Source organism: Crocodylus siamensis, chromosome 9 (assembly GCF_052110815.1).
Source record: "Crocodylus siamensis isolate JL-2025a chromosome 9, ASM5211081v1, whole genome shotgun sequence".
Classification (NCBI taxonomy): Eukaryota; Metazoa; Chordata; order Crocodylia; family Crocodylidae; genus Crocodylus; species Crocodylus siamensis.
The window spans coordinates 28,569,608-28,595,230 of NC_143403.1; the positions used below are offsets into that span (position 1 = coordinate 28,569,608).

General features: G+C 42.3%; 1 protein-coding gene across 3 annotated transcripts in view; it reads left to right on the plus strand.

The window, feature by feature from the left end:
* Positions 1 to 374: 374 nt before the first annotated feature.
* RBL2 (RB transcriptional corepressor like 2) overlaps positions 375 to 25,623 on the plus strand; it is a 48,078-nt gene continuing 22,829 nt past the window's right edge. The window contains exons 1-4 of one of the 3 annotated variants that reach the window (XM_090061882.1): positions 375 to 601; positions 2,891 to 3,021; positions 4,575 to 4,775; positions 17,702 to 17,766. In XM_090061882.1, the coding sequence (XP_089918008.1) occupies positions 392 to 601; positions 2,891 to 3,021; positions 4,575 to 4,775; positions 17,702 to 17,766 (607 nt within the window). In that variant the 5' untranslated portion in view covers positions 375 to 391. Of the gene's footprint in view, positions 602 to 2,890; positions 3,022 to 4,574; positions 4,776 to 17,701; positions 17,767 to 17,980; positions 18,086 to 25,623 lie in introns of those variants that run through there. The other 2 variants (XM_090061881.1, XM_090061883.1) reach the window with 2 other exon arrangements.

A 25,623-nucleotide genomic window follows, 5' to 3' on the forward strand; every position in this document is an offset into this window, starting at 1 on the left:
GCCCCGGCGGTGGCGGCGCGCGCAGGCCGGGGGTGACGTCACAAGGCCGTGGAAGACGCGGGGTCACGCACTGGAATTCCGCCCTATTGGCTGGGGTGGGGACCAACTGCGAGAGCATGCCGGGAGTGACAACCCTATGTCGGGTTTGGGCGGAGGGGGAGATGTCTGAGCACTTATGGAAAACGTAGTGAGCCTGCGTGAAGCGTGGGGGGGGGGCCTGCTCATTGGTAGAAGCGCCCTGCCCTGGCCAATGGGAGGGTGAGGTGGGGGTGGGGCTCAGCGCCGGGGGGTTTGGATTCGAATGCGCGTCTGGAAGCCCCTGGCCAAGCGCAGGCGCAGTGCAAGGCGCGGGGCGCTGCCCCCTAGCGCCGGGGCTCGGGGGGGAGGGGAGATGCCGGGCGAGGAGGGGGAGAACGAAGTGGGGCCTGGGGGGGCCGCCGCCACCGCCCTTTCCCCCGCGCCATGCCCGTCACCGCCGGCTGAGGAGTGGGACACGCGGCAGCGCTACGAGGAGCTCTGCGGTAGCCTCAACATGGACGAGCGCGCGCGCGCCGAGGCCTGGCTCAGCTACCAGGGCATGAGGCGCAACTACACCCTGGAGGTGCGCGGGGGCGGGGCGGGGCGGAGCCCGTCTGAGGGGGAGGGGAGGGTTCGGGGGCCCGTCCCCTCCCCTCCCCTCCCCTCGGGCCTGAGGGGCGGTGGCGCCCCGTGGCCCTGCCCTTGGTCCCGTCACAGGAGCGCGGAGAGGGCCGCGTGTCCCCCTCGGGCGCGCCTCGTGCCGGCGGAAGGGTTTCGTGGCGGGTATAACCACGTGTGGGACCAGGATCGCCCCCCTCCCCAAGGGCAGCTGGGGGATGAGAAGAGCAGCCCTTGCAGGGGTGACAAAGCCAGACCTGGGCCCTCAGCTTCTTTCAGGCAGCCTAAATTCCAGCCAGGATGCACAGCCCAGACCCCGAGCGCCATCTGCTGTGGGGTCTCTGTCCTGGCTGTACCTGGTCCCAGCCTCTGGGATCCCCCAGGGCTCCCAACGTGGCTGCTTGCTGGTGCAGCGGGAACCCAGAATCAGGCTCTGCTTACACCAGCATGATTGGATCTAACTATGATCCTGTAATTACACCTTGCCATGCATGTGTGGCATGGCAGGTGAAATTGTGCGGATCTCATTGGTTTCACCTGCATGTGAACAGAGAACCAGTTATCTATCCGTTTTGTGTGGTAACACCTCACAGCTGACAGGATGTTCTACACTGCATAATTTCCTGGCATGGCCCTAAAGGGGAGTAGTCATCTTCTATGGGTGATAACAAACTCACCAGAACTATATTCCTTCAGAAGACACTAGGATTTCTTCTCAGAGCTAGGTAGTGGCTTGGATCTGTCACCTTTGTGACTGAGTTAGAAAGTACTGTAGAAGTTTGAAACTTGACCAAGTGGGAATTTCTTAATTCCTTAGTTTCTAACCGTTGATTTTATTGCAATCAACCTAGACAGTCCAGCTTTAAAGTATAAATGCACAGTTCTGGTGGAAAAAAATGTGCCTGTGGTGGTAATATTTAGTATAGTTAAAGGAATTCAGTGCGTGAGTGTGCATGTGCATGCTTGTGCACACATGTATTGTTTATCTAAATAGACAATCATTCTGTTGTATAATATGGGTAGAAGAGAAGATCAGGGAATTATATGCTAGAAAAAAAATATACAGATAACCCCCGCTTAGCGCTCTTAATTGGTTCCAGAAAAACTCAGCGTTAAGCAGAGCTGTGCTAAGCGAAACCTATTTATCTATATAAATGAATGTAAGTAGAAATGTATTGGTTACTGCCTGCCTCGCTGCCGCCTCTCCCCTGCCCACCTGCCGGCACTCCAGCCCCACATACCAGCTCAGACCCATGTTCGTGCCTCCTTGCTGGTTCTGGCCCTGGGCACTGGCATAGGTCCCATGCTCATGCCTACCTGACCCTCACTCTCTTCCCACCCCCTTGCTTGCCCTCTGGCTGTACATGCCAGCCTGGGCACTGGCACTACTGCTGCCCTGCTCTGGGCACCAGACTGCCGCTGGGCATGGATGCAGGCCCTGCACTCCTGCTGCCCCACTCTGGGCACAGGTCCCCACCGGCCCTGGCCCTGGGCACTGGTACGGGCCCAAGGCTACTCACCTCTATTGCCACCACTTCTCCCCACCCCCTTGCCTGCTCCATCCCAGGCACTGGTGCTCCTGCTGCCCTACTCTGGGTGCGGGCTTCCACATACCAGCAAACGTCCCATACTCCTGCCCCCAACCTTGGGTGCAGGCCCCTGTCAGCCCAGGCACCAGCTTGGGTCCCGTGCTCCTCCCCTCTTTTGCAGCCACTTGTCTCCAACCCCCCACCCATGCCTGTACCATGTGCCAGCCTAGGCCCATGCTTCTGCCACCCTACCCTGAGCCCTCATGCCTGCCTGCCCACCCACTCACTGCTACTCACTTACCTCCCACTCACTGTCACCGCCACCACTTCTCCCTGCCCTCCTGCCTTTGAAACTCTGATTCCACTGAGCGCTATAGCAAAACTGTCTGAGCACTCAGTGGAATCGGGTATGAATTCTAAATGAGCGATATAGCAAAATAGCGCAGATTGAAACCGCATTGAGCAGGGGTTGCCTGTAATAGGAATATGCTGGAAATATGGCTTAAGTCTAAAGTGTAAAAAAAAAAGTTAAGTGGTTCTCAAGTCATTTTGATGTTACCCAATTTGCATATTTGTATTTTGTATAGCTGAAATATAGTTCATTTAGTAGACCTTTTAAATACTTAACGCCCATTCCCTTTAAATGTACTGGACGTTTGTTGTAGCTAAAGTAAATGAAAGTCTTCTAAATGTATGTTTTAGAGACTTAATGTTTAATTTTGCAGGGAAATGAACTACATTGGCTGGCATGTGCTTTATATGTGGCTTGCAGAAAAGCAGTCCCAACAGTGAGCAAAGGGACTGTCGAAGGAAACTATGTATCTTTAACTAGAATCTTGCGCTGCTCAGAACAGAGGTAACCTCCTCCTCCACCCCCATGTGTTTGTACTTGTAAACTATAAAAAAAACCTTTATTTCAGCTGCAGCCATTGAGAATGAAGGCATCTAGACATTGAAAATGAAGGAAAATAATAATAATTTTAACTCTTAATACCTGCTTTTGGACACAAAGTATTTAAATGTCAGTGCCATTGTAACATCTCTTAACACTATTACGAATTAGTCTATCATAATGAAGCATTCCTAGCATTTTGAATTGGGATATTTAATTTTGATTTTTGAATCGCTTTTAACAGTAGTGTAATGTAATACAAGCTTCTCAGACTCCAAGACTGGCCTTTCTAAAGTCAGAAGTAGAATAAGTGGACTTATAAAGAATAGTTATAGATGCATGTTTTTCATGATGAGTAAAACGTGAACTTGCCTTTCTAAACCCAAAGAAATACAGACAGACCTATAAAAGGTTGTTAGTTATATGTTTTTCTTGAGATGGAGTGAAATACGAGCTGTCTGTTCAAAAGCTAATACTTATACCTTGAGTTAAATATTAGATATAATAACCAAATTAAAACAAGAGTTTGATTTTAAGTAGTTCTAGTCACATAAAACTATTTTCTTGAACTTAACATGCAACCATGTACCATACAACCATTATTTTCAAAACCAATATATTGGAGGAAGATTTTCTCTGCCACAGTGTTAAAAGTATTACATCCTTTGGAGGATGGACATTATCTCAATATTTTATTTATTAAATATATGTATTGCCTTTTCCAACAAGGCCTTGTTAAACCCCTTGTCCATATGACTAAGAAGAGCCAATTCTCTTGATATTGGCTTGATTTATGTCAACATCTGCAGTTTTGCTTTGTAATGAACAAGCAGCCAGACATACAAAAATCTAGATCAGGAAGGTATGTACACATTTGCACTTTCTGTCTATTAGTCTTTTATACCACAAGAGGTATTTAAAATAATGAAGGGAAGCTTGATTTTTAAAGTTGGAAAGAAAGATGCAGGAAATGAAATCAGGTAAATGCAACTGTAAAGAGACAAGTTATGCTTAAAAAGAATGGGGGGGCACTAAAAGCCCCATAAGTAATGTGCAAAATATAATATTGCTTTTCTTTTAAAAACGTGGTAAGAATGATACCATGCACTTGTCTTATTTTGTTACTGGTTTTATATTTTGCTGGGTACTGTCAAAGTGTACTGGTTTTCTTTCCTGCTAAACTAGAGAGTTTGCTTAGAAACCAGGATTGCTTGATATGAAAACTTATCTGAACCATTGAAGCTGGTGATACATATATGGAAAATAGCCAGTGACGGGCTACAAATTTACATTAACATCAGCAAACGATGGCAGAGTGCTCTTCTTAGATAACAGTTTGTGCTGATTCATTAGCCACAAACTACTGCCGTATCTTGCCTGCTTGTTGTTAGGTGGTGTTGCGAAACTAAACCTACTGTCAATAGTTGATGACATTTAAACTATTAATTTTTCTTCTAAGTTTGTGTGGTCCCCCCATTAAAAACACATTCTAATTTTTATTTTTTCCACGTTCTCAGCTTGATTGAGTTTTTTAATAAGATGAAGAAATGGGAAGACATGGCAAATCTACCCACACAATTCAGAGAACGTACTGAGAGATTAGAGAGAAACTTTACAGTTTCTGCTGTAATTTTTAAGAAGTATGAACCCATTTTTCAGGATCTCTTCAGGCATCCCCAAGAAGATCAACCTCGTCAACAGAGAGGAAGAAAACAGAGGTAAGGGGTTTTTTGTTTTGTTTACTTTTCCTAACTGATTTTAGAGTATTTCACAGCTATAATTTCATCATGGTTTGTTGGTCTGTTGTTGCTTTTGTTATATTTATTTAATAATTCCCAGAGTTTCATTCTCTTCGTCTTCTCTCTGGGCTTCTCTTTATAGTAGATTCTTTTGCATTTTGAAATGGTAGAATATAGTGTGCTGTACACAATCAGAATGATTTGATTGACTATAAGTCTGTATTTGTCAATTTCAGCTGCCTGAGTTTAATGTTTAGCTTGGCTTTCTGTGACTCCTTCCCCCACCGGTTTGGTTAACGAAGATGGATAAATGCTTGTTCATTATTGCTTCCAGCTGTTTACTGTGCTCTGCCTTAGTTTCTCAGCTTAATTTTTGTTTTGTAATGCTTTTTATTTTAATATTATTACCTCTCATTTCTTAGATTTTCTTCATGTTTCTTTGAACAGGTTACCATTTTATTGTAACTGAATTTATATAAACCTTTATTTAAAGAGAAAAAAGGGGGGAAAGGAACAGAACAGTAACAAACAGTTAACATACTTTAAACATATCTAAGTATTAAAATACATTGAATAGCACACGGAAGTAGAAAGTTATACTAAATCCCATATATGTTTCTCTTAGAAGAAAGTGTTATCAAGGATAACACCAAAAACTGGAAGATGTCTACAACTCATTGGGACATTTTTGTGATTTCTGTGGAGGCTTATGGTGTTATAAAGTAAAAGACAGTTAAGTCTTAGGGAATTTTTTTTATCACAGTAGTAAAGCTAACAAAAACAAGAGAGAGAAATAAATGTTGACCTCAAAGTAATTAGACAAGGAGATTTAATGTCAGCTGGATTGCATTTTGATTTATTTGTGAAGTAATAAATACAGCTGTTTAAGAGAGTAGCTTATTTTTTCAAAGCAAGAGCGCTGGCAAAAATAAGGAAACACAAATGAGGTCTGATAAAGTTGTACAAAAGTAGTCAAGTTCCTGAGGCTGCTAAGTCTATTGAGAAACCAAAGTAAACAACAGTAGCTTTCAAAAACAAAAGCTTTCTGAAATAATATATCTTTATAACATTTTAAAGAAACACCTTTGAAAATTCTGTCCTGAGGTAGGGATGTAAATATCATTTAAAAAATTATCCATTTGGCTCTAATTTTATTGGTTAACTGATAACAGTAGCTCATACAGTGGCTGCTGGGAGCTCTTCCTCAGGTCCTTTGACAGAGGTGGGAGGAAGCCCTGGCAAGCAACACAGGTTAAATGAAGCCCCTGGCTGAGAGGGAGGAAACACCTGTGAATGAATAGCTAATTGCTTAAATGATGAGTCATTAGACTGCCTACTGTTTTCTTCTTCAACCTCATAAGCTGTGGGTGCTAGTTCCTCTTGCCTTTTTTCTCCCTCCTGCCTGCTCTGCCTTTGTGGTTCCTGCTGGGGCACCACATAGCTTCCCTTCCCTGCTGGACTCCACCTCATCCCACAAGGAATGATAACCAGTAAACTAACCGATTATCACTGGGCTTATTGGTTAAAGCCTTGTTTAACCTTTCACATCCCTATCCTGAGGATGTTGTGAAAAATGCAAAGTTAGCTGGGGTATTTTGTTTTGGGATAGATAAGCCATCCTGTATAATCTTAAAATTATATTTATAAAAGACAAGCTAGTTTTAGCCTGAACTCTGGAAATACTGGGGACCTTACATTCTAAACTGTTGATCACTTCTGAAACTACCCTGAGATTGGGAACTAAAAGATTCAATTTACTAACTTGATTAAGATTAATAATGTACGGTCAGAATGTGTCCATGAAAGTTGTTCAATGTAAAACCTACATGAGGGAATCAGACTACTAGAATAAGAGAAACTTTTTATTCCAGTGAGTGGTTTTCCAGTGATTTTGTTTTGGACACAAACATTTTTCATTTTAGACAAGTTGGGTAAATTCTTATATAAATGAAAAGGTATGGATGTGTTCATAACCTTACAGCCAAGCTGCCATCTCTCTTTAGAAAAGAAGGATATAGTATGTTCAGTCACATGTTTTTTTTTTTCTAAATTCACCTTTCCAAAAATAGGGTATAAATTGACCAATAAGGTCTCTAGATTTTGTTGTCATAGGCAACTCATTGCCATAAGCAGCAGCAGTGTGTTTCAGGTAAAGGTGGTCTACCTCTGTCAGAAAACTCTGCCAATCTGGTGTGTAATGTGTATAGCTGCCATATTGGAATCTAAGTTGGCTGCCATGTATTCACATTTTGGTCAATATTTCAGCCCCTGCTAGGGTTAGAAAATTAATTCTAGTGTTGAAACCAACTTTGTAAGAAGCAAGATCAATTGTAACATTTCCATTGTGGTAACTGTATTGGAGCCCAAAAATCGCCGACATATTAGCATGTATATATCAACTTAATGTGATTAAAAAACCTAGTAAACAGTACTCTAATACTGAAACCTCATAAATTCTAATCACTAAATATTTAATAGCAGGCTGTCATGGGATGTGGTCTCCAGGAATGGCTGTGACACCCATAGGGCTCTGTGACCGTGCCAATCTTGCCCAACAGGTACCCTTTTCCTTGCCCACCACATCTTGCTGCTTATTATAATATAGGGAGGCTGCCCTCAAGTTTGTGTTTGGACACGGTCCTGATAGACCCCGCTGAAACCTGTGGGTTCTTGGGCCCCTTTTTGGGTCCTCCTCAAAATGAATGCCTCACAAGACACCCTTAACCTTATGGGCTAGATGCGTGGCTCCAAAGCCACCCCTTTACCATCCCCAAAGCCTTGTAGATGGTATTTAAACATTGCCTCTCTGGGTCCTTGCTATAGCTCAGCCTCCTGTCACCACCAGACTCTCTGCAGCCCCTTTGTCTCCACACCCACACTGGCACTGGGCTCTCCACACTAGTGGGCCCCCAGTAAGGCCTCCTCCTTCCCCAGTAGACTCAGCCCAGTCTCCCAGTTTATAAACAGCAACCAAAAATATGAGCCCCTGGACAATAACATAATACAAGCAGTTCAGGGTATGCTCTGTCCCTTTAAAAGAGTCAAACCTCCCCCTAGCACTAAGTGCCTTGTAGGCCAGGGTACCTGGTGAGCTCCTGGAGCCCCTCAGTCCTACCAGAACAGGCAGTCAAGCATCTCCAGTTAGCTTCCTGTATGAGAGCTCCTTCTCCTTTGGCTGCTGACAGAGAACTAACCCTGTAGTCCCAGCCCTGGGGTTTATATGTGCTCAGAGTGCCTCTTCTGGTCAGCTGACCAGCTGCAAATGCAGGCTAATTCCCTCATTAGCCTGCTGCCACAGTAACCTGCACCTGTGGGGTTCCTGCCTAACTGCTAGGGCCCTGTCTCTAGGCAGTTTCTTCCCTTAAAAGAGCAGGCACCTTAGTTAGTGCCTTGCGACATAGGCCTACAGTACTGAAAACGTTCACTTATGCTAACCTACTTGTTTCAGTTATATTGAATTATAGTAGCGGTTGATGACAGTGAGTCATGGCGCTCCGTAGCCAGTGGCATCCCCTAAGACTCTGTCCTTGGACCAGTTCTCTTCAACATCTTTATCAACCATGTGGACATTGGTGCCAGAAGCTCACTGGCTAAGTTTGCTGATGACATGCAACTTTGGGGCATAGTGTCTACACCTGAGGACAGGCTAGTGATCCAGGCTGACTTGGATAAGCTTAGTAAGTGGGCGGATACAAACCTGATGACGTTCAATACCGATAAATATAAGGTACTCCCACCTCGGGGGGAGAGGGGGGGAACCCATGGCATATTTATAGGCTCAGCTTGCTAGCACCACTTCTGAAAGAGACTTGGGGGTCATGATTGACCACAAGATGAACATGAGCCACCAATGCGATGTCGCCACAGCTGGTTAAACAAACAAAGCCCTGGCTTGCCTCCACCGATGCTTCTCAGGTAAATCTCAGGGTGTCATCCTCCCTCTGTACTCGGCCTTTGTGAGGCCACAGCTGGAGTACTGCATCCCATTCTGGGCTCTGTAAGAAGGATGTCAAGAAGCTTGAGAGAGTCCAGAGAAGAGCCACACGCATGATCAGAGGGCAAAAGAATAGGCCCTATGAAGAGAGGCTGAGAACCATAGGACTCTTCAGTCTGGAACAGCACAGGCTCAGGGGGGACCTTATGGTTACCTATAAGTACACAAGGGGTGTTCATCAGGATCTGGGAGAATGTCTGTTCACCAGAGCGCCCCGAGGAAAAACAAGGACCAACGGTCATAGACTTCTACAAGACCGTTTTAGGCTGGACATAAGAAAAATTTCTTTACTGTCCGAGCCCCCAAGACCTGGAATAGACTCCCTCTAGATGTGGTGCAGACACCTACTCTGGACTTATTCAAGAAACGCTTGGATGCTTGCAGTAAGGTGTTTCTGGATAATGGTGTTCACGATTTCTTCCTTTGTCACGTGCATGCCTTATGGCACAATGTCTCCTATCAAAATACATAACAGCTCATCACTGGAAACCTTGAAACAAGTGGAACCTCTCAAATTGCTCTTTTAGCAACTTGACATCGTTGTCATCTCTTTTTGGTAATGTCCTTTGTCTTTCATTATGATCAAAAGATGTGGTTGTATTGATCCCAAATATTTGATTTACCATCTTGGTTAGGTGACCTTTCACTGTTGTTCAGCTCTTATCTTTGTCTAGCTACTTTGTTGCCTCTTTCCACAAACTCAGTGTACACTGTAGGAGAATTCGCTAAATCCTTCGTGCATTCAAGATATATACTGGACCCCACCTCATGTATTTGGTATGATCATGCACAGCTGTCAGTGGTAGCATTTCTTGAAAAGCGCGTAAATGCTCATGCCAGTTTCCTTCACTTTCAGCCAAGATAAAGCACAAAAGAACATTGACAGTTTCCAAATAGTTCATCTAGTACCTGAACATACCTCAGTGGGAGTGTTCTTCCACAAATTCTTGAAGTGAAGTGACAATTGTTGACAGATGTAATAGTTCTTTTACCACATTCCTTCCCACTTCGCAGTCTTTGTTTCTGAATGTAACAGCTATGCTGCTGGGAAGTTGGTCAACAGCATCATAATGTAATCCTTTGCTTGAACTGGACAACTACATAATGAATTCATTTATCAAAATATGCCATATTGCTTCAAATGTTATATTGTGCACTCTGATAACACTGTTTTACAATTTTCCTTTTATTATGTTGGTGGCAATGTTTTCTGAAAATAATACTTTCTCTTCAACAATCTTCAAGTCCTGAAGCAGTGAAATGCTGACTATCGCGTCCGAGGACTGGTGTACCCTTGACCTGCGAGCCTGGGTCGGCACAACCGGCTGGACGCGGGTGGGGTAGGTAGTCGGACAGGTGGGTAAGCGAGAGGAGTCAGGAAGTTTAATGCGTCTTGGTTATACAGAAAGTTTATTTTACTTACACCACAGGAGATTGCAGTGTAGGAAGGAAGTTGTGGTCGCACCGTGTAGAAAGAGAAGTTGATTTATTCAGCTCAGCATGCAGATATTTTTGTTGCGCAGATTACAAACTGCGTGGTGCAGATTTTAAGCAAAGCATACAGGTAACTTCAGTCTAAAAGACTTTCATGAGCTCTTGTCGAGAACGGAGAAGCCAGCAAAAACAGATACACCTGAAAACTTTTGCTGTCGGTGGGGAGAGGTCAGCGTCTGGCCAAATCACTGACTATGTCTCCTGGGCGTGCGTGGAGGTATCCACCGAAGGCAGAAATCTTTCTAAAATTATAGTTTACAGGGTAGCCTATTACAACACGCCAGGCCTGAATAATTACAGGACTGCCAGTCATGACTGTGAACAGACTCTGTGTTTTCTTAGGTTTCATGGGAGATTGACTGCGCATGTGTTTTACATTTAAGCTGGGGGGATTGGATACGGAACTATAATGACGAAATATGTTATGTTAGCCTTTGACCTTTTTGCCATCGGCATCTGAAACCAAAGATTTTTCTTTGACACTGACCAATTGTTGTTAGGTGAACCATGATAAGGAAGCCTCCCACTGGAATGATTACTTCTTCAGTCTCTTCTGCCTGAGCTGACACAAGTTTGTTCACTTTGCAATATAATGCTTAATCAAACGTTTTGACTCTGTACTGTTTTCGTAGTCATCCTGCAGTTGTTTTATATCACATGATGACAGTCCAAATGGTGTCATACTTGGATGCTGGTGCAGGTAGCATGGGACATACCTTCCACCATTGATTGTTGTATTATCATAAAAAAGAAACTGGTTAAAACAGTGTCTATCCTGGTACAACAACATTCTCCTGGTTGTCAACTGATATTCTACCCACTGTCTGTGAAAGCACCGCTGACATCTGTTGAACAGCTGTGTTATCAAGCTTTTCATTTGCGTTACTTACCTGTACTATGGACAAGTGGTTTCAATGATTTGTTACAGGTCATCTTTGCCAGAATTAGTTTCGTAAATTCAGGTAGTATATCTTTCAAGGTTCTTTTCCTTCGTGTGACTTCAGTTCTTTCTCCAATCTCAACTAGTTTCAGTGGTCCTCTCCGAAAGGCTACAGTTTGCGTTGCACGAAATGTTTATTTTCCATCCAGTGTCTCCTCAAAAATGTTAATGTCCAATGAAAACTGAACAAAATGAACGGGAATGAGATTCCTTGGGATAACAGCTTAATTTTCCCAAAATTCCTTTAAGTTTTTCTCAGCGATGGTGCTCTCAGTGCAACAAACTGCCATAAGAGATGCTGCATCCAGTGGCATGGAAACTTTGTACGAGCTTCTAAGATCTTGTTGAAACCCAACATGTTTTGACTTCCTGATACAAGTGCTAGAGCAGCCAACTAGGGGCCTTTTCTTGACCTACTGCTCACAAACGGGAAAGAATTGCTGGGGAATGTACTATAGTGGATGGCAACTTGGGCCACAGCGACCACAAGCTGATTGATTTTAGGATCCTGCAGAAAGAAAGGATGGAGAGCAGCAGACTAAGGACCTGGGCTTCAGAAAAGCAGACTTTGACTTGCCCAGGAAACTCATGGGCAGGATGCCCTGGGAAGCCAGTCTGAGGGAAAGGGAATTCCAGGAGAGTGTCTGCACTTTAAAGAAGACTTATTAAGAGTGCAAGAACCATTACAATATGCAGGAGAACTAGCAAGTATGGCAGAAGACCAGTTTGGCTTAGCAGGGAACTTCAGTAAACTAAATCAAAAAAGGAAGCTTATGAAAGATGGAAACTTGGACAAACAACTAGGGAGGAGTATAAGAGTATTGCTTGGGCATGCAGGGATGAAGTCAGGAAGGCCAAAGCACAATTGGAGTTGCAGCTAGCAAGAGATGTGAAAGCTAACAAGAAGGGTTTGTAAAAGTATGTCAGTAACAAGAGAAAGATTAGGGAAAGTGTGGGTTTCTTACTGAGGGAAGCAACCTAGTGTGGGGGAGGCAACCTAGTGACAGAGTATGCAGAAAAGGTTGAAGTACTCGGTACCTTTTTCACCTCAGTTTTCACAGGCAAGGTCAGATCTCAGACTACTTGTACCTGGCAGCACAGTTTGGGGAGGAGGTGAGCAGCCAACAGTTGCTAAAGAACAGGTTGGGAATATTTAGAAAAGGTAGACATATACAAGTCTGTGGCGCTGGACGGGGTGCATCCAAAGGTGCTGAAGGAGTTAGCTATGTGATTGCAGAGCTGCTGGCCACCATCTTTGAAAAGTCATGGCAATCAGGAGAGGTCCCAGATGATTGGACAAAGACAAACATAGTGCTAGTATTTAAGGATGATCCAGGGAACTACAGACTGGTCAGCCTCATCTCAGTCCCTGGAAAAATCATGGAGTAGATAGATACTCAAGGAATCCATTTCTAAGTACTTAGAAGAAAAGGTGATTAGGAACAGTCAGCATGGATTCACTGAGCGGTCATGCCTGACCAACCTGATTGCCCTTCATGATGAGATCACTGGCTCTGTGGACATGATATACCTTGATTTTAGCAAGGCTTTTGATTTGGTCTCCCACAACAGTTTTGCAGGCAACTTAAGGAGGTATTGGCTGGATGAATGGACTGTAAGGTAGATAGAAAACTGGCTGGATTGTCAAGCTCAGAAATGGCTTGATGTCTAGTTAGCAGCCATTATCAAGCAGAGTGCCAAGGGTCATTCTTGGGGCTGGTTTTGTTCAGTGTCTTCATCAACGACCTGGAAGATGGCATAGGGTGCACCCTCAGCAAGTTTGCACATGACACGAAGCTGGGGAGAGTAGTAGATATGCTGGAGGGTAAGGCTAGGATTCAGTTACCTAGACAAACTGGAGTCAGAACTCTTGTGGTAGAGGCAGTATCTCTTATTAGATCAACTAGATAATTGCAAAAAAATTTTAGACAAATTGGAGGATTGAACCAAAAGAAATCTCATGAGGTTCAACAAGGACAAGTGCCAAGTCCTGCACTTGGAGCAGAACAGTCCCATGCACTGATACAGGCTGGGGGCTGATGGGCTGGGCAGCAGCTCTGCAGAAAATGACCTGGGGGTTGCCGTGGACAGTAAGCTGAATATGAGTTAACAGTGTGCCTTTGTTGCCAAGAAGGCTCACAGCATACTGGGTTGCCTTGGTAGGAGTTGTGCCAGCAGGTCAAGGGAAGAGATAATTCCCCTCTATTCAGCACTGGTTGAGGTCACATTTGGAATACTGTATTCAGGTCCCCCCCCCCACTACAGAAAGGATGTGGACAAATTGGAGAGAGTCCAGCAGAGGGCAGTGAAAATGGTGAGGGGGCTGGGCACATGACTTACGAAGAGAGGCTGAGGGAACTGGACTTGTTTAGTCTAGAGAAGAAAAGACCGAGGGGATTTAATAGCAGCCTTCAACTATGTAAGGGGAGTTTGAAGGAGGATGGAGCCAGACTAGGGATAGGCAATTACTTTGGCTGAGGGGCCACTTAACGAGTTTTGGTGAGCTGTTGAGGGCCGCATGGGTAGCCCCACCCCTTGGCAGTTGCCCTGCCCTGGTCACTATCTTGGAAGCCCAAGTCTCTCCCCTTAACCTTTGCCATCATAATTCCCACGCTTTACCCTCAGAAGTACTTCTTCTGGGAGGGGATGTGGCCTTAGAACTGGAAGCTACATCGTGTCTCATGGTCTGTATCATAAAACCCACCCATGCAACACCAGAGGAACTCAGTGTGAAGAATGACACCTCTGATATGCGATAATCAGAAAATCAAGGTCGGGTGTCATCTCTTTTGTTACAGCGCAGAGCACTGCTACAAGATGGTCGTCACTCATCAAATTTCTAAGATCTGATTTGTTAACTTTCATTACAGAAAATGTCTGCTCGCATATGTATATTGATCCAAACATGGCACAAGCATCTGGGCATGACCCTCAGTCTTTGGAAACTTCTGTTCATTGAGAGAAGCATAAAAGCTAGGATATGGCACTGATTTGGGTTGTTCCACAAGCAGCGCATCACAGTATTCAGTAATCTCAAGTTGGAGGTCACATGGAACACTGGCAACATTAAATGTGAAAGGTGCCAAAGACAAGTCTTTTTCTATCATTCAAAAATCTGTGAGTCAGCAAGAAAATTCAGTATGGAAGTCCACTAGTAACGACGTGTGTCATTTTTTTTTAGGTTTTGATCAGAAACAGCAGTCTGCTGCAGTGTAGGAAAATGGCCAAAATCTTTGCTTCCTATCTGGCAGGAGAAAGGGACTTGTCATAAATGACTTGATGCTGGAATGCAACTCATGAGCAATAAGCCTTTTCCCTTGCAGTTGCGAATTCAGATCATTCATGTAGTCCATGATATCAATGGTAAATGCAAAATCAGAGAGCCAATCTGCATCATTCATCTGTGAGAAATCCAAATCTTTTCCTTCATGTTAAAAAATAAAGTAAACTCTGCTCTCAGTTCCCACACTCTTTTAAAAACTAAGCCATCTTACATTGGTATGCTACAGAACATCTGTCAGCTCAGATTCAGACTCCTCAAGCAGAGTTACAAATTGTCTGTGATTTTAAAAGAGTGTGGGAACTGGGATCCAAGATGGCTACCATAATGGAAATATTAAAGTTCATCTCGAAACTTCATACAATGTTGGTTTTGTCATTGGAATTAATTTCCTAGCCCTAGTCGGGGCTAAAATATTGACAAAAATGTGAGGTCGTGGCAGCCATCTTGAATTCCAATGTGGCAGCTACACACACTACTTGTCAGATTAACAGGGATCAGGGTTTTCTGTTTCCCGTGGAAAAGCTTGGATTTTCTCTTTTTAAGGGGAAAAACATGGGAAATGGTGGGTTTTGCCTTGCAGGCTGGCAGAGTTCCAGCCTGCGAGGGACTGTGGGGAGCAGGAAGAAGGCAATCAGGCAGGAGGCATCACGTGCATGTGCATATGTACACTCATGCATGTGGCAACCAGGGAGCTTGGAGATCAAGTCCCATAGCTCTCTGCAGGTAAGTCTGAGTGAGTGGGGGGGTTTGAAGATTAAGGCACCCCATATTGAGGGAGAAAGGGAGAGAATTAGGCAGGGCTGGGAGCACTGCCTAGCCAGGGTGGTACATGGGGTCTGGGGTGGGAATTCATGACTGCAAGGCCTGACTGGTGAATGGGATGGAGCCACTGTCAGCTCATTTGTGAGGTGCAGGGGGACTAGCTACTCACCGCTGCACACATTCCCTGGGGACACATAGTGGGGCATGTGCCCCTCAGCTTTGTATGCAGGGTGGGGGCAGATGCGGACTGCCTGCTATGGGCTTGGGGCTCCCCCACCCTGCTGCCTTCCTCACCCTGGGGCCTTTGTGGCCCAGCAGGCAGCACCTGATGCAGCAGGGCCGAGCAGAGTGGGGCAGGGCAGAGAGGCTTCGATGCCACCCCTGAGACCCCTGTACTGCCATGACGACACACCCCCCACCCACCTGGCGGCAGCAGGGGTGGTGGCATGGAGGTGTGCCCCCCATTGCTACTGGATGGGCATGGGGCGCCTCGCCATGGTGATGTGGGCTCTTGACAGCAGCACTGAACCTCCCCACTCTGATCTGACCTGCCATGCCAGGTCCCACCCTTGGAGGGAGGGCAGCGGGGCAGGGAGCCCAGGCCCACAGCTAGTAGCCCACATCTGCCTCTGCTCCCCACCCCCAGCTGGCTGCACTCCAGCCATGCCACCTGTGCGGGAGGGGGAGCTGGGCTCCATGCTCCACTCCAGTGGCAGCTGGGGCTCAGATGCTGCTAGAGGGGCAGGGGGCTGTGGACCTGGCTCCCTGGCAGCTGGGTGCCACCTCCAGCAGGGCTGGGAGGGCAGGGGGCTGTGGGTTGGGGAGCAAGGGACACCAGCAGGGCCAGGGGGGTATAGTTGGAAGTGAGTAACCACCACTAGGGCAGGGGGATGGGAGCTATGGGTGGGAAGTAAGGGGCACCAGCTGGGCCAGAAAGCTGTAGGTTGGGAGTCAGGGGTGCCAGCAGGGCTGAGGGTAGGGAGTGAGGAGCATTGGTATGGGCAGGGCACTGGCACATCAAGGCTGCTCAGTGCCACAGAGCAGTTGGGGGCAGAGGGAGGAGACAGCTGCAGCTGGACCTGCATCCTGATGAGAAAAGGGGACAGGGGAAGCTCTCATTTTCCATCATAAAAAATCTAAAAACAAATGCCAAATTGTATAGGTATTTAGAATATATTTTATTATACCGATTGAGGCACTGGTAGGCTTCCAAATTGCTTTAAAATTGTAAATATATCAATAAAACGTGTTCAATTGATTTAGTGGTGTTTCAATTTAATAGCAGAAAAACACAGATTTGGGGGGTTTTAAGCAGAGAGTTTGGACATTTTTATCAGAGAATTTGCAGTTTTTAAACAGAGAAAAACAGGATTCCTGCAGATATTAACATAACTATTCTGACACAGGCGGACCATGTGTACCTGAAACACTGCTGACTTTTCTGACAATGAGTTGCCTCTGTGATGATACCTTTACCCTTCTTTTTTATGCTAAAAAAAAGATTTTGGGTACAGCAACTCTTAAATGTGGTGTTATGAATGGTGATGAGATGTACTTTGAAGATATGTGGATACTTTTTAAATATGTTGAGAGAATTTCTTGATAAAATTATGGATCCATCTCCAACTACTACAGATGAAATTGTCTGATATGGGAAAACTTAAACTGATTTTTTTCAATCTGCAAGTATCACCAAAGAAGCTAAATAAAAATGTATAATATTGCATGTATAGATGTGACAGTATTAGAAAATGAGATGTTTTGGAATTCATGTTGGAAATTTTTATACTATATACATTTGAGTAACTTTGCCATGTAAGAGATATAAATGTTTAATCCTGCAATAATCTATTATTAATGCTGTTCAACCTTTAGTTGTCTATTATTAAAATATTATCTTGTCTTTTTTCATATTAAATGCCAAAATAGAACAAAACTGCATATGCTTTATTAAAAATAGGAGTGTCATTTTATTAGCCGTTTTCAAATTGAATTAACTGTGCCAAGATAGTGATGGCTTTTTGATCCATATGTGCAAATGAAGATTGGGATTCAATTTATTTTCACTTATGTACAGTGCCACTTCATCTGATACACCACTTTTTTGCTACCCATTGTACTTGTTAGAATGTTGTACAGCAGGGGTAGGCTACCTTGGGCATGGGTGCCTGGCAATGACATGCAAAGGCTTTTTACTTGGCACGTGTGTGTTAGGGAAGACACCCGGGAAGGGGCCAGCGCTGTGCTGCCACAGCAGGGATCGGGCCTCTCCCAGCTCCCCGGCACGCCATCTTACAAATTGAGGTTGTGAGTGATTTTTGGCACTTTTCCCCAGAATGTTGCTGGCCCCTGTTGTGAGGTATTCCATTCCGTCAGCACTGATGCAGTTAATTTGTTGTGTCTTATTCTCATGATATTTTTCTTTCCAAAAGACGACAGCCTTGTACAGTCTCTGAAGTTTTCCAGTTTTGTTGGGTGCTCTTTGTTTATGCCAAAGGTAAGAGATTTGGGAAGGTATGACATTTACTGTGAACTTTGTTAGTCTTTAATACACATTACATATGATGAAAAATGAGTGGCCTTTGGATTTTGAATAAGCATCAGAAAGTTGTTTAACATAGCGAATTTACCTAACTGTTACAAAATAGGCCTGTTGTCATGCTTCCCTTGTCTTTACTTCCCCAGCTATAACTTTTACCACTTATTGAGATCAAAGATTGGCTTAGTCTGGTGAACTTTATGATGGCTGCACTTCCAAATCCCTGGCATTCTGAAGCTTTCATACTGCATCTAGAAAAGGGGACATCCCCAGAAATGTTAGTAGATACATGTTTTCGTGTGCATGTGGATTTGAAATATAAACAAATACTACTGGGGATTAAGATCAGATCAAACTCCTTTTCTGTTTCTAGCCACACAGACAATATTTTGTCCGCTTTAGAAGCAACAGAAAGAATAAAACTACAAATGTTAGATTTCCTTCCTTTAAACCTAGGAACACCAATTGCACATATTACTAAAAAAAAAAAAGGCTCTGTAAATATTGGGCATCTCTTGCAGAAGAACTATCTTCTTCATATATACATCCCCACACTTGGGAATACAAATTGCTGCTTTTACAACTCACAGTATGATCTCATATTTGTCCATAAATACCATATTTACTGGAATCTAAGACGACTCCCCAATAATTAGATTCTATACATGCAAAAGTTATACATTTGTTACAGTTTTTCCCTATGTATAAAATTGAATTATTAGGGCATCGTCTTGGTTTAGTCACCCCCCCCCACCACTTGAGGGGACTCAAGTGATCTGACCCTTGTCCTTTGCTGCCTCTCCCTCCCCCCCCACCTCCTATATACCCCAGTGTGTACAGCCTTTCCCAACCATCTCCTGCCCATCACAACTTACACTCTGGCTCCAACTCTACTCTGTGCCCCAAGCTGGAGCAGGGTGAGAGGCAGAGGGTAAGCAGTGGCAGAGGCTGTGGCCTAGGTAGGCAGTGGCTATGGCTGTAAGTCTGATTTCCCCCTGCCATGTTAAATTCAATTTTGAAATTTGAAACATTTTAGCCTTTTTCTTCTCGTTTTTAAAATGTGTGTGCAGTTTTACTATATCATATAACCAGTTGTACTTACTTGTTCTCTTCATGTCAGTCAACCCAGTGTTCTACATTCTGACTTCTCATTTGTAATATTTCTGTATGTTAGCTTTGTACTGTGCATATTTACTAGTTATTCTGAATTAATTTGCACATATTTTTAATTAAAATGAGAAATATTGGTTAATGGCTGTACAGGTAGGCCTTTGGTAATGTGCATTTGTAATCCGTTGCTTGCATGGTATGTAAAAATACCTGCATTTTTTTCTGACCAGCTGTAGCATGTTTGAGCAAGTTACTCTTCTTTTGAGTATTTAATTAAAACTGATTTGTAATGCAAACAATTTTTTCTCATCTTTCATTCAAAATCCTGCCATTGTGCTTCTAAATAAATAAAAGACTGAAGCCTTATGTTCTCCTTATTAAGATTCCTAAGGGAAGTAATAATATGCAGTTACTAAATCTTCTGTTGAGGACAGCATATAATATCACAACCTGCATATAACTTTTAACAGTTAACTATATAGAATCTTTTGGGGAACAGTAGATTTTGATGATCAATTTTAGGAGTAAAAGACCTGAAGGAATTAGTAATAAAATATATTTACCCTCAGTATATATGTGATGCCTGTGTCATGCTCGCTTGCTTTCTCACTCTCTGGTACCTCTGCTTATTTAATGCCATATTAAATAAAAGCCTAGATGAAAAAGTGAGTTCACTCATACTCCATACAGGTAATGTAAAGGCAGTGCTGCTTGTTTCAGTGAAGCAAGGGTGATGCTTACACACTTCTTCTCTGAAAGGTGGTTCTTCTATTGTTACAATTAGGTAAATTCCATTAACTGTAATCCATAGTACAAACTCGTATGTTTTACTTAAGTTTTTGCCCTAGAGTTCATGCATGGATATGTTTCTGCTTCTTTGTGATCTTAGAGAAATGAGTGTCACTTTAGGTTTCAATCTGGTTTGGTAGTCAGCTAAATTTTATACTCTGATATACTCTACCTCTATTAAAATTTGCAGTTTCATTCCATTTATTTTGACAAGATAACAGTTCTGTGGCATTATTGACTAGATTGTTTGAGGCAACTGCCAGTTAAAATAAATAAAATAACCACACACACAAACTCTAAAAGTTTTCTTTCTGTACTCATTTATATTTACTAAGGAGGAAAATGTTTTAAAAGCCCCATAATAGATCATGCAACACTGACGGGATCCATTTTTAAGCTCATTAGAGCATAAGCTTGGAATTGAGGTTGTGGGGAAAACCTCCCATATACAGCCTCATTTATTCGATGGCAAAATTATCCCCATGGTTTGCTCAAGCATAGGTGCTAGTTGACTTTTTCTCACTCATTACTTGAGAACTATCAAAGGAAGTTTTTCCTTTGTCCTAGGAACTGCAGGAAATAAAAACATGAGGTATGTGGTTTAATTAACAGGTCACAGCCATAACTTTATTAAGTCACCCACCTGAGAATAAGTTGCAATAACTTGGCTATTGTAGATAATCTTTTTCTTTTGTACCATACCATCTGTTTGAGTGCTGCTCCCAATGTTATTGTTAGAACCCCAGCACTCTTCTTTTAAATAATGATTAGCACTAAGGTGGCTAGGAAGGGTTGCCTCCTTGCCGTTTCTGATGTTTGAAGTATTCTAAGCATCAGGAAATGGAGATGGTGTACCACTGCGTGCCAAGAAGAAAAGTTAATGCCTCGGGTACCTAACATCTGGAGTCTCAACCCCCTTTAACGCTACCAACCAACCTGGATTTTCCAGGACACGTCCAAATTTTGGGGCTGGATTCCAATGACTCTTTAACAGAACTTTCCTGAAACAGACATTTGAAAAATTGGCCCAAAGTAACTATGAGGTAGCCTTCTAATCATAGGTCCTGGATGAACCCCTGAAACTGCCTTCTACATCTGCATTTGTGGTGCTGCTTGTCATCTGTGGAGTATCTGTGTCTTCGCGCCCTGAAAGTTGTTTAAGTGTCATTCTACACCATTTATAGATGTCTTCTCCCAGTGCATTTCCAGTTCTACTTTATTAGTGAACTGGAACCCCTACTGAACAAACTACGTGCACTAGGCACGTGTCAGATTGCAAGAAACTGTACTATCAAGCTTACATATTGGCTCCCTGAGTGGATTTGGCGGAGGGGGTGGGACAGGGAAGGGGAACCACCAGCCCAGGCCAGTCTGGCATTAAAGAAAGAGTTCCTTCTCAGTCCTCTTCAAGTCTGAAGGGGAAGATCTTTTCTCAACACAGAATGACACCACTGCTTTCCTGTAGGTTTAAATACCTTCCTCTTGGATGCAGAGGAAGCAATATAGTTAAGTGGCATTTTTCTGTCTCGTCAACTAGATCTGGATTTCTCTTCCTTATGCCCTTTTCTCCTCAAGCACCATGAATGGGTAATTCTTAAAAGTCCCAAAGGTCTAGTTTCCCCTGCTGAACTAGCCAAAACTTCCCACCTTTGAAGCTGGATAAAGAGAAATGCCTGCATTTCATTTGCTACTGCTGTATTAGGGCTAATACTTTTAAATAAATGCTGACTAGTTTAGCACGTAGTAAGCAATGCAAAAATTGTAGCAGCACAGACATTGAGTATTATGGGCACTAAATTCTCTTGCTTTATTTTATTTTTTTTAATTAAAAGGTAATTCACTCTGTTTTGAGGGTAGACAGTTATGCTTATCATAGCAACTACACACTGATGACAAGTTTGGGCTTGTCTGGGTGACATGTTTCCCAAGCCCTCAGACCATTGTTTTCAACTTTCTTTTCCACAACAGAAAATACAGCAGAGTTGCTTGGCTAAATGTTTTTTTTGTCTGGTACAGAGTAAGTTAGCAAGTATTTTTATTTGCTTTATAACATTACCACCAAGTTGTTATAACCTGCTATTGTTGTTTCAATTCTGTTTGACAAAAAGCATCTCTTGAAGCCATTTGTTTTGCTATTTCTTTACATTATAGAGCTTTGTTTTTCATTGCTTTTAACTCTTGTATTTGAGAGGGAATACAGTTTGGAAATACCATGTGTGCTTTTGATTATTGTGGTGTTGTCTGATTAATAGAATTAGAGCTGGACCACATATTCAGACTTAAAACCCATGGGAGGAAAATTGTTGGGGGGTGCTAAATATTGTGATATTATCAACATTTTTGATCATCTTTGCTTACATGTCATGTTCTGACGTTCAGTGGCATGAGCACATCTCTGTAAGTAGTGTAAAATTAGATCATGTTCCATTACATCTCCAATACTCTATTTTTATTTAAAATAGTTGCTTTAATTAACTGCATGAGTTTAAACAATAATCAGTGAACAAAGATAAATTCTTAATCTAAACATTACAGTGACACTGTTATACAGTTTCTTCCCCCAATCCCCACTCGGTTATATTCCATTTTCTAGTGGCTATTGGCTAACTTTATTTTTGGTGTTATGCGAAGTTTTATGTTTTCTGCATTTGAAGTATTACTTGTTAACAATATTTCTTACATTACGGGGATTTTTTTACCCTTACTCATTTCTTAATTTAGAATTATTAGCTTTTAAAACTTCTAACTTAATAAAAACAGAATTCAGTAACTTTCTGCCCACAGCTATATTAAATGAGAATGTACTGAAATAAGCTTTGAAAAAATGGTATTTTTCCCTTGCAAGTTCTTTTATCCATAGAAAATAAAGCATATAGTGAGTCAGACCACTCTGTTGAGGTTTAGTATGGTTGAAGTTCTCTTCAAGATACCAAATAGTCTGTTTACCAATTTTTATTTTGTGAATATGTAAAATTTATTGTAAATATATCTATGCAAGATTTCAGTAAGGTATTTCCAGAACAAGGTTGTTTTGTATTCTAGACGCAGAATAGTTGTCAGTATACAAACAGAGTACTTAAGGAACCTTTCAGTCAAACACCTCATTATTTATTGCTTCCAGGAGATTGAGAGATATTAGGGTACAGCTGAACCAAAACCTCTTCACCCATTTTAAATGTGTATTATTCTTCTTTTATATTATTCACTTGCTACTTATAAAAGTTTGTTTCAAGTAGTGCTGCAGGATTATTCCAGAGTCTTGAAATTTCATTCTGTAAATGACCATCATGAAGCTAGCTCTCTGCTTACAGACGTCAGCCTCCATGGTAATTCCACCAGCACAATGGGAGGAGGCTTTGGACAGTATCACAACCTACAAAGGCTTATTGAAGACATAAGAATTACAATAAGGGAAGCCTGTTAGATGTGCTTATCAGGCCAAATTGGAAGCCGGGGAGGTTACCTTGAAAGACCTGAACTCAAAAAAATTGATACATCCGTATGATGTATTCTGTCAAGTACAGAAGAAGATAGAAAATACTGATCTTTTAAAGGTGTCTTATGAAAACTAGGGATCACCACAAATTAATACATATTTTAAGAAATCCCCAGGTTTAATTAATTAATGTATCTGCAGCTGAAATAGATGGACAATTCAAATTGTTACCCTGGGGAAAAAAACCAAGTAGTAGTTCAACAAGAATTGCCTGGTATGGCTATGAACTTAAAAGGGAAAAAGAAAATGTAAAACCTGGATGTTTTTCATTAGCATGATAGAAATCAAAACTGATAGTATTATACTGAGTTTCCCAAGTTAAAAAGACAATGTAGCAAATAAAACTAGTTAAAAGAATATTGTAATAAGATGGTGAATTAAGTGCATACATTGCTGATTTATTCTTTTGGAATGAAAAATAAAAAAGTTAGCAAACCAAAAAAAGTTTAACAAACCAAAGGTGAAGGGGTAAATAAAGAAATACTAACTTTTTAAACATTACTACATTTGTTCTTTAATTGGACATAGTGGCTGTTTGCAGACATATTAAATAAAAAAATTTTTAAAAAGCAGCACTTTAAACTTGGCATGCTCCCACACTGAGCCTACCACAAGCCCAGAAGAGGCATTTTGTTAGTTGGACCTGGCTCACCCTATGTCTGTATAGATCAGGCATTTTAGTGGGGGGTTTTTGGTGTTTTTATCTGATAGATGTTTGAATCAGCTTTCACTGAAAGCGCCAAAAAGCCTATCTAAAACATCCAATCTATACAGATGCTGCTGAGCCACATCCAAGTAACGCACTGCTACTTCCAGTGAAGTGTGTTTTTCTTGTTTTGTGGGGGGGGGGGTTTAACATCTGCAAGCATCCAGTGAGACAAGCGTAGAAAGTCTAAAAGAATAAATAATGTAGCCAAAAATAACAAGTACCTTGAGAACAGATTGAAAGAGCTTTTTTAATAGCTAAAATTTTCTAACTTTTGAAAGTTAATAAAAACTTATTCAATTAAAAAGTGCCATAATTTTCAGCCAGCTCTTATTTTAATAGTTTGAATCTTGGGGAAATTCCAGACTTGAATTAATAGACAGCCAAATTATTTAAAACTTTTAAAGTAAAGATGACCCTGGTTATATAGGATCTTTGCTGAAATTTTAGTTAAGGATAATTTAAAAAATATAGGGCAAGCTAATTTTATAAGCAGGGATCCTGGTTTTCTCTGATTTAAAAAAAGTCTTAAATTTTCAGATTATAAAAAGTAACCCCAAATCCACATTTTTCTGTGATTAAAATGAAACGGCACTAATATCTCTCTCTATATATAGTGCTGTTTCATTTTAATCACGGAAAAATGTGGATTTGGGGTTACTTTTTTTAATCTGAAAATTGGGGATTTTTTTTAACAGAGAAAACCAGGATTCCTGTTTATAAGTATCCCTTCATCTTCTCAGTATATCAAAAATGTATGCATTTAATAATTATGCCCAGAGTTAGCAATCTAAATGGAAATTATGATTAAATAACTGACTTACAAACATCATCCAAACTTTATCTTAAGTGTATCTTTTGGTAATAACCTGACATGCACTGGAATATGTACATCAACCTGGACAGATGGAAGAATATTGCCTTATCACTTAATACAGATCAGTCCTTCAGTTCGAGTAACTGGCTGTTTTTTAATGGGCTGTCTCAGACAATTTGGCTATGCCTCCCAATTCAAAAAAGATGTCAATGCTCAGAATTATCATGTATAAACCATAGATGATCCCCATGTTGGTCCCCATGCCCAACAGATCTTCCTCCAAATTCTAGTTTCCCTACCTCGCTCACCTGCCACACCTTGATGTTCTGTCATTGGGCAAATCCCTTGGCAGAGCAGCCCCTTTTCACTGAGAGCTACCCCCCTCACAACTAAGATATACTTCACCTCCCCCCCAAGGTTCTTCTGATGCAAGTTACCTTATAGCTAGCTAGCTGGTCCTTCCTCCTGTAATGCTTTAGCATATGTTACCCAGTCTGATCATTTGCCTGTGTTCACTTCTCTAGCCTTCTCTGCCGAGAAATGTGTCCTCTTTTATTGCCAAGGCACTTCCCTTATATCCTTCTAAGGGGCAGGGCTTCAGGCCTGATTCTTAAAGGGCCCTTCCCCTTAGTCCTCATGATAAGAACTAGGGCTGTGCAAAGCTTCAGTCACTGATTCAATTTGGTGGAGATTGAGCCTGATTCAGCAGCCAAATCTCTGAATCTGAATTGAATTAGGAGACCCTTTAATCTCGCCAAATCAAATTGGAACCCTCCGAATTCATTCGGAGTGATTCAGAAAGATTTGATGATTCAGACATAGACACAGCTTTAAATGTTTTTCTACATACCTCAAGGTACCAGGCAGCTTGTGAATGCTGAGATGCTGGGACAGATG